A 14,074-nucleotide genomic window follows, 5' to 3' on the forward strand; every position below is an offset into this window, starting at 1 on the left:
GAACATTTCATGGATGTATGTGTCATACATCAACTTTATTAGTTGCTATGCTGCCAGCAGCATTACTATTTGGAAATATGCATTTTCTATGTGAAGTCTGACGTGTCTAGTGGGAGAACTTATGGTGTCAGGAACATCAAGAGAGTTTCGTTGTTTCAGTGCTACCAAAATGTAGTCAAGTCTTCAATATTCAGTGGCTATGTGTTGTTATATGTTAGCAAGAGCAACATGACTTGGAAGAGTCAGAATTTGGACTAGAGGTTTTCTGCCAAAATCAGGGTTCACACACTTTGTTTCGGGCTTAATATCCAAAAATCATCTAGAAGAAAAAAATTGTTAGTTTCGGAAAATATATATGTCGTTAACCTCGACCCTGTGGTGATGACACTGTCAGTTCGGGGCTACATGATATCTACGAAACGGGGCGGTATAAGAACATCGCCGATCGGCTCGCCGCAGCACTACCTGTGGTTGATGCGGATGCAGCACTTGGCGCAGACAGTTCGGTGGAACAACAGCCACCATAAGATCCGGGGCAAAAGCCTCCATTGATCCCGGGCCTAACGGTGGCCGGGACATTTGAGCAGGATCAGAGGCCTCTTCTGTAGTAGTAGAATATCTGCCACACTTTCTATTTTTACTCTCCTGCCAGCTATACATCCTCCCGACCACTCAACACTACTCCCATCTCCTTTGCAACCCGCCTAAGAAAAACTTTCTCCACCAATAATCAGATCACGAGAGGAGCAGGAGCTCAAGCAAGCAGCCGGAGCAGCTCATCATCATGGATTCAACAGATGCAGATTCGTCGCTATCTGTGGAGCAGGGATTCGAGGGACAGCCATACCCTGGGTTCTGGAGGCAGGCGACGCTTCGTTCCATGGCCATCGCGGCGGTGCTCGCGACCATCTTCTCTTTGGTCACGCTGCGAATCTACATGACCATTGGGGTCGTGGGGGCGCTCAATATGCCTGCGAACGTCCTGGGTTACTTCTCCGTGAAGAGCCTTGTCGCCATGCTGAAGCGCCATGGCATCGCTGCCGCACCGTTCACGCGCCAGGAGAACATCTTCCTCCAGACCTGTGTCATGACATGCGTTAACGTAGCGATCTCAGGTAAGAACGGGGTAATGCTAGAGAAATCTTTGTCTGTGCTATATATACCTGTTATTTCTGCCATTGGAGTTTGATCAAGTTTTCGCCTTTGTTCCAGGTGGTTTGCCAAATTACATTATCGCCATGAATTCTCATGTGGCAAAATCTCTCAGCAATCATCCCGATGATGAAGACATTATTGACCGCGTGCCAACGGGAAAATATGCGCTATTCCTATTTGTCACCGGCCTGGTGGCAGTAACGTCCATCCTGCCGCTGATGCAGGTAAACTATTTTGCATTGACCAGATCCCTATTATGTTTGCACCCAATAGATTACTCATTCCTCTCCAAAATACTAAAAAATTAATGTTTTGGTAATGGAAGTGCTCCAGCACATTACTAATCCAATTCCTATTACAAGTGTTTGGTAATCACCAAAACACACCTCCCTCTCCCCTAATTGTAGGGGGGTTTCTTCTACCCTATTGTTGGTAATTGCATTTTGGTCATTTGATGCAGCAATTATTGCCTAAAACACAAAAGTAGTTATTGGTAATGGAGAGAAAATATATTTTGGATATGGGATATGAGTAATCTGTTGGAGATGCTCCAACCCCCATTTCAAGACCATGCATTGACTGCATAGTAAGCTGCGTACTATCGCTCTGTACGTTTGGCTTGTCAGCCAACCAGCCTGCAGTATTGTTCTCTCATACTAAGCACCAGCCACCAGCTACTAGCCAGTCAGTAGTACTGTTCTCTCATAACAAATCAGTATCAGCCACCAGCCACAGCCAAGCGAACACAGCATATGTCAGGTAGTAACTGAAACTTGAACCGTCAGTTTTATTTCGATATAGGAAAGTGCAAACATCGCGACCGCGTCGTGCCTGGCGAGCGGTGACGGCAGAAGCGGAAACGAATGCGCTACGATCTGCGGAGTGGATCAAAAGACAACGATTGAGTGACACGTTTCCTCTTTTATGACATATTTGGGCCACAGTTTGCTTTGTATTGGGTCAAAAGACAACTAAAGCAAAGCCTACTATATAACTGTATCTAGTATACTCATTATATTTTGGGGACCTCTGAAATTTGGGGGTCCTGTGCGGTCGCACGGGCTGCACGGGCCTAAAAACGGGTCTGATATAGGTTAACTGATGTAAATTTGCCATTTCTGGTTGCTATGTTACGCACACATGCGTATTCAAGAAAAAAATTTCTGTTGGCTTTTGCTCTGCCATTCCAGGCTACAAGGAGGTAACTAAAACAAATATGCAGCAATTCACTATAAGATTAAACTGTCATTTTCTTCTCTGAAATTATCTTCTTTCAACTTCTAAATTTTCCTTGCGGTTTTAGATTTAAAAAATCTGACAGAAGAGCTAATTTTGCAGTCGTAAAATACCTTATTTTAGTGAAAGTATCTTCTATTGTTGCATACAAAAACAAATAAGGAGTTCAGAAATCTAATTTGGAATTGCTCAATTCAAAAAAAAAGTACGGGTACCTGGATTGACGATCTAGGCTTTCTTGGAAACAGAATTATCTGACAAAAAACATCTGCAAGCAAGAAGAATAAGCAGCCTGTTAATCAGCCTCTGCTCCAGCGTGGACAATACAAAGGACAAAGGATTAACTGCATTCAGACAACATATATTTTGGAGTTTCGACTGGAGGCAACATAGTAGCATAAGACCCACTGATATCAACAGGGTTGGTTGAACTTACAACCGAGTAACTAATGCAACGAAGTTCACAGAAAGTGTGCTGCAGCTTCAATCCGGTCTCAATTAGTATACTAATATGTACACGAGCTCCATCTTTGACAAAATTTAAACTATGTGACATATATTAGAGGTATGTCACCAGGAAATTTTTATGAGAATAGGTTCTATAGCAAAATTTGAAGTTCATTACAAAAGGTCCAATCTGAGCCAAATTTGGACTTTTTATTTATTTTCACATAATTTAAAATATACTAAAAAATCTGGGTCAAATTTGACCCACCCTAAGGAACTTACTAATTTTCTATAGAATCTATACTAACAAAAATTCCCTAATGATGCCCCTCTAATATGTATCACGTAGATCAAATTTTGTCAAAGATGGGGCTTATCTATCTTGATACTTTAAAAATTCAATGAAGTATGAATTTTTTTCTTTCTTCAAAATTTAAAATTTCAATTTGTTTGATTTTCAACTTCAAAAAGTTGCAAAATTGGGTTCTCTATACTCTCCTCTACCACTATGCCAATATTTATGATTCCTTATCCACGCTTGCTATCTCAATTAAGTAAAAACTGAGAGAAGGAAGAAATCTATGAAAAGAAATGTAAAAACGGCTTGTAAAACTGCCAAGTGAGATAAAAGAAACAGTTTTGATAGTTGGGAGAGGCTGGATACCCGGTTTTATAGTTGAGGGATGAAAATCCAACTTTTGTGATAGTTGATGGAAGAAAAGTAGACTTTTTCTTTTGCACAATGTTAGAAGTGAAAGACAATATGGGCCCTAAAATTTAGTAGAAATTAGTCCTCCAGCAAGAATGGAGAGAGAGGTAATAACTAAATAAGTGAGGAGACAAAGATTAATATTTGTTTATTCTTTATGGGTTTTCCATATGCATATGGGTACCTTTTGCTATGGAATAATGTATGGACTGGTTACACGATGTATCTAGATAGGTTTGAGAAATTATTTATTCCTATGGAATACTTTTGAGTCCCATTGTGGTTACCCTTATCAATTTATCTATCTCCTTCCACTTCTTTCTCTCCCAGTCTCTTTCCTCCTCTCTCTCCATGTCACTTTACTACTACTTATTTTTCACTGAAGATTATAGACTTTGCAATAGTTATAGCCTATTATGAATATAGCCAACCGCTAAGAACTACTTGGTTCAAATATATTATGGTTGCTCTCAGACGGAGAAGGGATGACCGTGGCCATGCCAACATGGAGGTGGTGCTCTCAGACGGAGAAGGGATGACCGTGGCCATGCCAACATGGAGGTGGCGGGTCGGGAGGCACGAATATCATACAATATTGGGGAGCAGCGGTGGGGAGAAGAAAGAGGATCGAGGCTTATTGGCTCATCCGAAGGGTAGGAATTGAGCTCCTCTAAAAATTATCGTGGAGGGTTTCAGAACCAATAGATACTTATTAATTGTTAGAGAATGACTGAGTTTCATCTAATTAGTTTCTTGTTATCTCAAATTCAATGTACTTCACTTTAAAATAAGTAATATATTAGGGGCCTTTACAAAGAAAATATCTAAATGCGGTTGCTATTGGAATAGACGAACTAGACTGCAGGTTTATTAATGACCCGCATGAAAGGCGTAACGATGTGGGCACTATCATGGAAAGAGGCTACATGAAAACTGTCCACGACACATATAAAGAAAATGATTCCAGCATTTTTAAATTGTGATGCATACAGCCACCGTCACAATATTTCATTGCAAATGCATAAAGCCATTTGGCCCAAAAGATAGCAGCCACGCTAAAGCTTTTGTTCTTTGTTTAACTCCTATGTTAATAAGCCAATCATCCATACATGTTCTTCAGGTCATCAAGCCGAATGGCAATTTTGACTATACGCCAAATGGACTTAGCAAAGTGATATTGAAAGACAAAGTAATAAGATCTCATTTTGCTTACAGAAGTAACAATAAAGGCTTCCTTCCTCTTTTTTTTAATCAAGTTGTCTTTTGTTAAGATGATTCCTCTCCCCATGTACCATAGGAAGATTTCAATTTTAAGTGGGAGTCTTAGTTTCCATAACCATCTAGTTGGGAAGTAGTTAGCTAGTTTTGTTTATCATATATCTAGACATCGAATGGACAGAGAATTTGCCATTTAAATGTAAACTATATGTAAACGTGTCTCTCTCAATGCTAATATGAACAAGACACAAACGCACTACTAATTGATTCCAAGCAATAAGTTTATCCCAACAATTGGCCTACGAAAAGAAATATTTAAGAGGTATTGAGCCCATAATCTCTGCTACAGATGCATTCTTCCTTCTCACAACATTACCGCTTCATTTATTCTTCATTGATGTTTTAGCATGTATATCTAGCAAAGCATCATGAACATAGTCACATTCATCCTACAGTTTTCTTTCATTAAATATAATGTGCTATTTTTTGTTGGAAACTTGTACAATTGGATGTGTATGTGTGTGTGTGTATATCACCATTCATCGACTTTATTTTTATAAACATGCATGCACACTCATCTCAATGAATACACGCACACAACTCTATGAGCAACTCCGAGATACTGAGCAGGTAGATCCTCAAGATTCATGAAGTCACCACAGACTCCTCGCTATCGAAGGCCAGCGTGTCGCAAAATGCGAGCACCTGTGTCAAGTCGAGAACTCGAACTCGACAGATTCCACCATAAGAAACCTTACCAGCTAAACTATGCTCGGTTCACCACTCACCCACTTTGAAGAAACAAAACAAGGGAACATGAAACTGCTATGGATACATCTCACTTGTTTCTCCCTTAGCATAACATTGTGATCTGATCTTAGCTGAAGTTATGGTAAAAAAAATGAAATACTTATTAGGGACACCAGCTAATCACTTCTCGCAGTCACACGTGCGACTCATTGTTGGGTTTTCCCCCATCTCTGTAGGTTATGATTGTCGATTACAGACTGCCCTTCCCAACAGGCTCTGTTGTGGCTCATCTTATCAATAGTTTTCACACCCCTCAAGGAGCTTATGTGGCAAAGTAAAGTTCTGTCCATTCTGTATGTACAGTGCAAGTCACGGGATGCATGTATATCTTGTTTTGGCACCTTACACTAATGTTCCTCTCATCTGTTCAGGATGCAGGTAGCAGCTATATTCAAAACATTTCTGGGAAGCTTTTCTTGGTCTATGTTTCAATGGTTCTACAGTGGTGGTGAACACTGTGGATTTCAGTCCTTTCCAATGTTTGGACTAAACCTATATAAACGTAGGTGGGAAATCTATTCAAATTATTTCCTTGACAAATATATGCATACTACGCATTTCATCGAGAAGTGTCCAACGCACCATTTACTACCTACTCCAGTCATTATAATTTGACGCTTCGAACAAAATTAGGTCAAACATCGAAAACTTTGACCATAAATAGCTTTTAAAATATATATTTTTGTTTGAAAAGTAAAACATGGGTTTAGAATTATCTTGGAAAACACTTGCAGGATCTTCTATGTATTCCAAATATTTTAACTACACTATAATATAAAATCAGTGCTCAAATCAGAAGGGTCGTTAAGGGCATCTGTAGTGTTGCAAAAGAGGGGGTCTTAAGGTCCCTTCAGGCCGACCTCATACACTAGGTCATCGAATTTAAGGAGGTTCTAGCACGAAAAAACATGAGGTCAATCCTCAACCTTAGGATTCGATCTTAACGATTAAAGAACTGATTTCGCTGGTGCTGTTGCCCCGGTGGGTGAATCCTGCATGGCGGAGGATAGAGAATAAGAAGCATTGGCTGTTTGTTTATTCCAAAGTGGGACCCACCTTCTAAGGTCGATCTCGGTCTCATACATTGCAGGGCCGGCCTTATTTGATCGGGGGATCTACGCTTAGGGCTGGCTTGTCCTTATACACTAGTGGGGCCCTAAGTATTTTCTAAGTCTCGAGGTAATAATATTGATAGCCAATGATTTATTAGGGTCACATCTCATGTGTCTTGTATCCTTTAGGATTAATTTATGAAGTTCATAACATTATTAGAGTACTAAAAGTTGGTACCTTGATTATCAAATTCAAGAAACGATTTTGAACCCTGAGCACCTCTCCGAGGACCATAGCATAACTTTTTCGATGAAAATATATATACTCCCTCCATTCCATGAAGAATGCTATTTTAGTTTTTGCGATAAATTAGTGGTGGCCAAAAAAGACCCCATGCTCTTATTCGTTGGCTGCATGCAACTAACCAGACTTCAAAAGCCACAGCTAGAAGTTAAATTTAGTGTGCAAATCAAATTTGACCACTTAATTAGGTAGTAAATGCGGTACTTTTCTAGGATTTTCTTCATTTTATGGGATTTGCTTTTCAAATATTAGAATTGCATTTTCATGGGACGGAGGGAATATACATAGTTGTACATATTACTCCAAGTACTAATATATGATTTTTTTATACTTACAGATTCTTTTTTGATTTCTCTCCATCATTTGTTGGTTTGGGTATGATTGTCCCCCATGTTGTAAACTTCGGGTTGCTTTTCGGAGCAATCACCTCCTGGGGAATATTATTTCCTTTCCTTGACAGCAAAAGAGGGCAATGGTATCACACTGACAGTACTACAAGTTTGAACGGAGCGAATGGATATAAGGTACACATGATTTCTTTGTATTATAATAATCCCTTTTCCAAATTTTTTTCTCAGACAATTATAATGTTAAAGATATATCCAACTGTGGGTTAGTAGCAGAAAGCTTGTCCTAAAATGTTTTGGTTACCAAACTATTCCAGGCCTCCCCTATGTACGAATTTAACTAGCAATTGGTCGGGAAGAAATCAATTTCTTACATAAAACAGGGCACTGAATCGTTTGCTATAAGAGAGAAACAAAACAGGATAAAGACATGCATGGTACATTATATGGCCGACACTACTCTCTCTCTCTCTCTCTCTCTAACAAAACAGCAGTAGAGAAAAGTATCAACCAAATAGTAACCAAACATGCACGGGCATAAGTACGCATTATATACAATACAATCTTAGTTATTAGCATGGCCCCCTGAAGAAACAACAGTCAATATAATGGATCTAATAAAATGTCCAACAGCTTTCAGATAGCTGATAGTTAACCATGCAGTATATTTAGGAACCACAATCTTGATTTAAAATGCAATTATTACAATTTAGAAAGTAGTTAAAAACCACACTTGTGATTTGAGAGGCAATCAATTTCATAACTCATTGTGAAGCCATAGTATCATTATGTTAATTAAGGCGACGCTCCATTTGGTAAATTAAACATTTTGTGCCAATGAGGGACTAAATCTTCCATCTCATATGGCAGATTTTTATTGGCATAACAATGATTATCACTGAGGGACTTTTCAACTTCATCAAACTCCTTTCTGTGAGTTCAATCGACTACTACAAGAAGAGGCACGAAAATGATTCAGGGAGTATCAAATATATGTTGACAAGTCCCAGCCTTAACTATGATGATCGGAAAAGGCTTGAGGTACTTGTTGGCAATCAAATCCCTCTTTTTGTACCAGTGGTCGGATATATTGGATGTGCCATAATTTGTTCAGTCTCTATCCCTTGGATCTTCCATCATGTTACCTTCTATCACATGGCCTTATTGTTTGTCATTCTTCCTATTTTAACCTTCTGCAATACATACGGAACGGGACTCACAGATTGGTCAGTTGCACAAACTTATGCAAGGTTTCTGCTCTTCATCATAGCAGCATTGATTGCAAAACCGGGTGCGATTATCGCTAGCCTTGCTGTATGTGGCGTGGCTGTGGCATCTCTTAATGTTTCCTCACAGGCCATGCAAGACCTCAAGACTGGTTATATGACTCTGACTAATCCAAGAGCTGTAGTGGCTGGGCATATCTATGGTGTGCTAATTGGTTCTATCATTAACCCATGCATCTTTCTTGCATTCGAGGCAAATGCTAAAAATTCTGCTCCCATTGGTTCGAAGGATTCAGAGTACCCATGCCCCTCCGCATCAATATATCGTGCCATTGGGCTGCTTGGTAAAAGAGGATTGGATCAGCTCCCGGATCACTGCATTACCTTTTGTTTGTTTACATTCTTGATAACACTAGCTGTGGAAACACTTAGATTAGTGTCCCAGAAAAATGATTGGAAACTACAAAATTTTATCCCTTGCATCACAGCAATAGCACTACCATACCTGACTGGACCTTACTACAGCATAGATATGACCCTAGGTAGTGTCTTGTTAATCATTTGGGGTAAAATGAACAGAAAAAATGCAGAATTATTGTCGTCGGCAGTAGCAGCAGGCTTAATATGTGGGGAGGGAATATGGGCTCTGCCATCATCAATACTCAGCATCTTCAATGTACATCCACCAATCTGCATGAAGTTTCTTGCGAGTGGACAAGTGCATATTGTCGACTCATTCGTAAATACTTTAGGAACACGATGAAAGACATGCATGCATGACAGTTATATGCATATGTAAATTTACAGAGACTCATGGAATTGATTGTGAAAGCACTCATGGAATTGACTGTGATTTTATTCCTTTCGTCATAAAACGGAATCAGTTCTACAATGAAAACAATCTCATTATCGATGGATGCATTTCTGTGATGGAATTTGCTGTTTCATCATAAAGAGACATATATTACACTTGGTAACGATGAAACCAATTTCATCAAATTCATTACAGAAGTTTCTTTATGAAAATTTTGGCACCTTCCATGATGAAAAAGATTTGTTGTAGATGTGCGAATTTCTACTAGTGACATCAACGTACACAACAAGTACAAGAAAAAAAATTGATACAATCATTCTAATGAAATACAAGAGGTTTGCAAATTGATAGCATTTTGTAGATTGATTCATAATATATTATCTATATATGTTTGAATATTTCATCTAGTATCTACACATCTATTGTTACATTACTGTCTATACATAGCACTACCGCAGAAAACGTTTATAGTGGCGGGTAGAATGGCATCTTCAAGGGCGGGCGCACAACCCGTCCCTGTCTCCCGCAGCTAGAAATCGAGCTTTACAGGGGCGGGTACAGGGCCCACCCCTGAAAATCAATTTCTAGGGACGGGCCTTGGCACCACCCGCCCCTGGAACCCATTTTCAGGGGCGGCCCACCCCGTGAGCCGCCCCTGCAAATGATTTTTCTAGGGGTGGCTAACGCCATAACCCGCCCCTGAATAATCTTTTACAGGGGCGGCTCAAAGCATGAGCCGCCCCTAAAATTCAATTCCCGCCAAGCCAAAATTTGAAATTCCATTCACATTTCTGTTACCCGTCAATTTATTCTAATCAGTTTCCCGATGTATTTAATTATTCTAATTTATGTTTCCCACCAATTTTCACCTCTAAATCAATTGCGCGATTCAATTCAGCTTTTCAAAATTATATTTCCGCTTTATTTGAAAGGATCAATGATGAATATATTTCTTAACATAAAATCATATACATTGCATATCATTAAAATTCAACATAAAATCATATAAAAGTATCATTACAGTGCATATCATTAGAGTACAAATATCATGAAAGTGCATCATTAGAGTACAGACTTCATTTACATTGACTAACTCTAGTATTGCTGGCTCGAAGTGCCTGATTGTCCCACTGACGGAGGCTTGCAAATTTTGGGTCAGTTGATAATTCATGCTCAGGGTGAACAAATTCCCCATCTATATGGACCACTTCATGCAAAATGAAGCGACATAAATCGTCGACTATGAAAAGAAGTTGTTTCTCATGGAGTGGACCATTGTGGAGTGGCTGTTGATCCTAAAAATAAGAAATCCATTCCAAAATTAAGCCAAGTGTTAGATGCAAACACTTACAATATGCAGTTATGCATCTATCCTAGCAAAGAGTAGATGCTTACCAGTTCGAGATCTGTTGTGTACCTCCCGAACTCCCTCATGTGCTCGCACACGTAGTATCCACAGTACACGGAACCAGCAGGTTGCTTGTGGCATGGATAGTGTGTGCGCATCGCCATTTTTTCCCTTATCGGGGGGGGGGGTGTTCTCCTCCTTTAGACACGTAGTGCCTGTAAGACCTTTTTTTAAGAAAAAGAAAAGAAATAAGTAGTTATTTATGTATGCAAGATTCAGCATGAAGTCGAAGTATAGGATAACAATTTTGCTAACATGTTGAGGATGCCCTCGAATTCCTTATAAGTATCCAGATCGAAATCAGCGGAGTCTAATACTAGAATACGTCCTTTCTTTGGCTTGATCATAAATACAATCCAATGATTTCTGCAAAAATATCATATATGATTTCTTAGTCAGATATTCGAAGGAAGTGCATGTTATACCAAAATCGTTGAGACTACACTTACGAAAAGTTATATGGTGCCCATATGACATCCCTGTCTTGCCACTCTTGAAACTGATGCGATATGTACGTAGCAACTATTGAAATGATTTTTCTATGTTCCTGCTTCCACACTTCATTAATTTCCTTGCGCGATTTATAGTTTTTGAATTCATCGTGGTCATCGTCCCAAAACATTGGCCCTTTATGGCGCTTCTCAGCAATAGCTAACGGGTCAACGAACGCGACCTTCCTACCTGCCTTATCTGCTTGTCATTGCATCACCCTGCAGAACAAAATATCTCAACTAATTAGATATGTATGCATATATATAAGTATAGACCATTGCATATAAGATATGAATTTGGATGCGACACTTACATGCACCAGAGTCTGATCATTTCTACATTAATTTCTTTGAGGCGGAACATTTCTTGGATGTCTTCAAAATCTAACATGATATCAATGATAGCCACAGTTCGTAATCCGAAAACTTCCGGAGGGTACCTGGCCCAAAGGCTTGTGAGGTGAAGTTTACATGCTCTTTCTGTACCAAGTGTGCATCCTTTTCATAAAACTTGGATAGTCTTGCAACAAAGAATGGGGTAGAAAATCTTTACCATACTCGAATTTTTTCGGGCAATCCGGAAAATCTGCTATGTCATCGACCCCAATTTTTCTAATGAAGTCGTGGTTAGTGCAGGGCTCGGAAACGCCCGATCGTTTGGTGGCGCTAGAATCTGAAACACATACTTCAATTGTTCTACGTTGGGGGAGATGAACAAAACTCCTACGCCACCTCCATCGATCTTGAGTGAGCCATCGAAGTACATCACCCAATGCTCTGGAATGTTCTGGGGTGCTGGAATTTGGTTTTCCCGCCATTCAGCCAAAAAGTTGACTAGTGCCTGTGACTTGATTGCTGTTCTTGGCTTGAAGTTGATTTCCAAAGCTCCCAGTTCAACTGCCCACTTTGAGATTCGTCCAGTGGCATCCCGATTGTGGAGTATATCCCCCAATGGGAAGTCAGTTATGACTGAGATCTTATATTCATCGAAGTAATGCCGGAGCTTCCTGGAGGTGATTAGAATTCCATACAGAAGTTTTTGAATTGATGGATATCTAACCTTTGATTCAGAGAGTACTTTGCTGTGAAGTAGACTGGTCTCTGAACACCGTAAGTGTGGCCTTCCTCCGGGAGTTTGACTACTATCGCCGTACTGACTACATGGGTAGTTGCAGCGATGGAGAGGAGTAATTCCTCACCGGGTAGTGGAGCTGTTAGAATTGGCTGTGACTGGAGATTATGCTTGAGATTCTCGAGTGCTTTCGCAGCTTCTGTAGTCCACTCGAATTTATCTTGTCGCTTTAGGAGTTTGAAGAAGGGTAATCCCCGTTCGCCAAGCCTGGACAAGAATCGATTCAAGGCTGCCATGCAGCCTGTAAGCGTCCATGGCCATGATGGCCTTGATATTCTCTAGATTAGCCTCAATTTCTCGGTTACTGACAATGAATCCGAGTAGTTTTCCAGAGGGTACACCAAAGACGCACTTGGTTGGGTTGAGCTTCTAGCGGAATTTTTGGAGGTGTTGAAGGTCTCTTCTAGGTCAGTAATGAATTCATCCTGGGTCTTCGTTTTGACAACGACATCGTCAACATAGGCTTCAACATTGTGATGTAGCTGGTCGGAGAAGCACAGCTGTATCGCACGCTGGTAAGTAGCGCCAGCGTTCTTCAACCCGAAGGACATGGTCTTGTAGGTGTATGCCCTGTAAGGGGTGATGATGGCCGTCTTGATTTGGTCTTCTTCTTTTAGGGCGATCTGATGATACCCTGAGTAGCAGTCGAGGAAGGATAACAGGACACATCCAACTGTCAAGTCGATTACTTGATCAATACGTGGTAGCTCGAAAGGATCCTTCAGGCAATGCTTGTTTAGATCAGTGTAGTCGACGCACATCCTCCACTCATTGTTGTTCTTCTTCTGGACGAGCACAGGGTTGGCCAACCAAACACGGTGGTAGACTTCCTTGATGAACCCAGCTGCGAGTAGTTTTGCAAGCTCTTTCTTGATGGTTTCTCGCTTGTCCGGTGAGAACCGCTGTAACCGTTGCTTTTTTGGTGTTGCTTTAGGGTTGACCTTCAAGGCATGCTCGATCAACTCTTTGGGCACCCCAGGCATATCCGCTGGTTTCCACGTGAATAAGTCTCGGTTGGCCCTAAGGAAGTTGACGAGCTTGAGTTCTTATTTGTCACCCAGTCCTGCTCCGATGATGGCTATTTTGGAGTCGTCTCCCTCTTGTAGCTGGATAGTCTTGGTGCCCACACCATTGGTTGGTTTAACCGATTATTGGCTTGGCTTCTTGGAAGGCATCGACTCCTTGAGTGAGAGTTCTTTAGCGGCAGCGAGTATTTTGCTGACAGAGCTAGGAACCCGAATAGTAGAAGCATGATCTATTGCTTCCTTGTTGCACTCGAAGGACTTGAGGAGGTCTCCCCGTAGTGAAAGGACTCCTGTGTTGCCTGGCATCTTGAGGAGCAGGTAGACATAGTGCGGCACTGCCATGAACTTGGCTAGTGCAGGTCTTCCTAAGATAGCATTATAAGAGGACTCGAAGTCGGCTACTTCGAATTAGATGTACTCTGTCCGGAAGTTCTGTTCTGTACCAAATGTGACTGGGAGGGTAACCGAGCCAATTGGAGTAGAGGAATTTCTGGGGATGATGCCGTAGAACGGAGCCTTGCTTGGAGTAAGCAGGCTCATATAATTGAGACCCATCTTTACCAGTGTGGTTGCAAAGATCAGGTTGAGCCCACTTCCGCCATCGATGAGTGCTCGAGTAAGCTTGGAGCCCTGAACGACTGGATCGAGTACTAGCGGGAACTTTCCAGGTTTAGAGAAGCTGGTCCACTGATCCTCCCTG

General features: G+C 40.8%; 1 protein-coding gene across 1 annotated transcript; it reads left to right on the forward strand.

Annotated features, from left to right (window-relative positions):
• The first annotated feature begins 784 nt into the window (after positions 1–784).
• LOC120667820 (probable metal-nicotianamine transporter YSL3) lies at positions 785–9,267 on the forward strand. Its single transcript, XM_039947815.1, has 6 exons — positions 785–1,115; positions 1,213–1,379; positions 5,752–5,849; positions 5,947–6,081; positions 7,269–7,455; positions 8,149–9,267. The coding sequence occupies exons 1-6, from the start codon at positions 785–787 to the stop codon at positions 9,265–9,267; spliced, it is 2,037 nt and encodes a 678-aa protein (XP_039803749.1).
• The last annotated feature ends 4,807 nt before the right edge of the window (positions 9,268–14,074 follow it).

The sequence above is a fragment of the Panicum virgatum genome, chromosome 3N (assembly GCF_016808335.1).
Source record: "Panicum virgatum strain AP13 chromosome 3N, P.virgatum_v5, whole genome shotgun sequence".
In the NCBI taxonomy this organism is placed as follows: Eukaryota; Viridiplantae; Streptophyta; class Magnoliopsida; order Poales; family Poaceae; genus Panicum; species Panicum virgatum.

What these genes read in the sequence shown, in the direction of transcription:
- LOC120667820 (XM_039947815.1), top strand. Translation starts at nt 785, where the DNA reads ATGGATTCAACAGATGCAGATTCGTCGCTATCTGTGGAGCAGGGATTC. An exon ending in CCATCCTGCCGCTGATGCAG is followed by an intron (nt 1,380 to 5,751) that starts GTAAACTATTTT and finishes CCATCTCTGTAG; the next exon opens with GTTATGATTGTCGATTACAG. An exon ending in ACGGAGCGAATGGATATAAG is followed by an intron (nt 7,456 to 8,148) that starts GTACACATGATT and finishes CTCATATGGCAG; the next exon opens with ATTTTTATTGGCATAACAAT.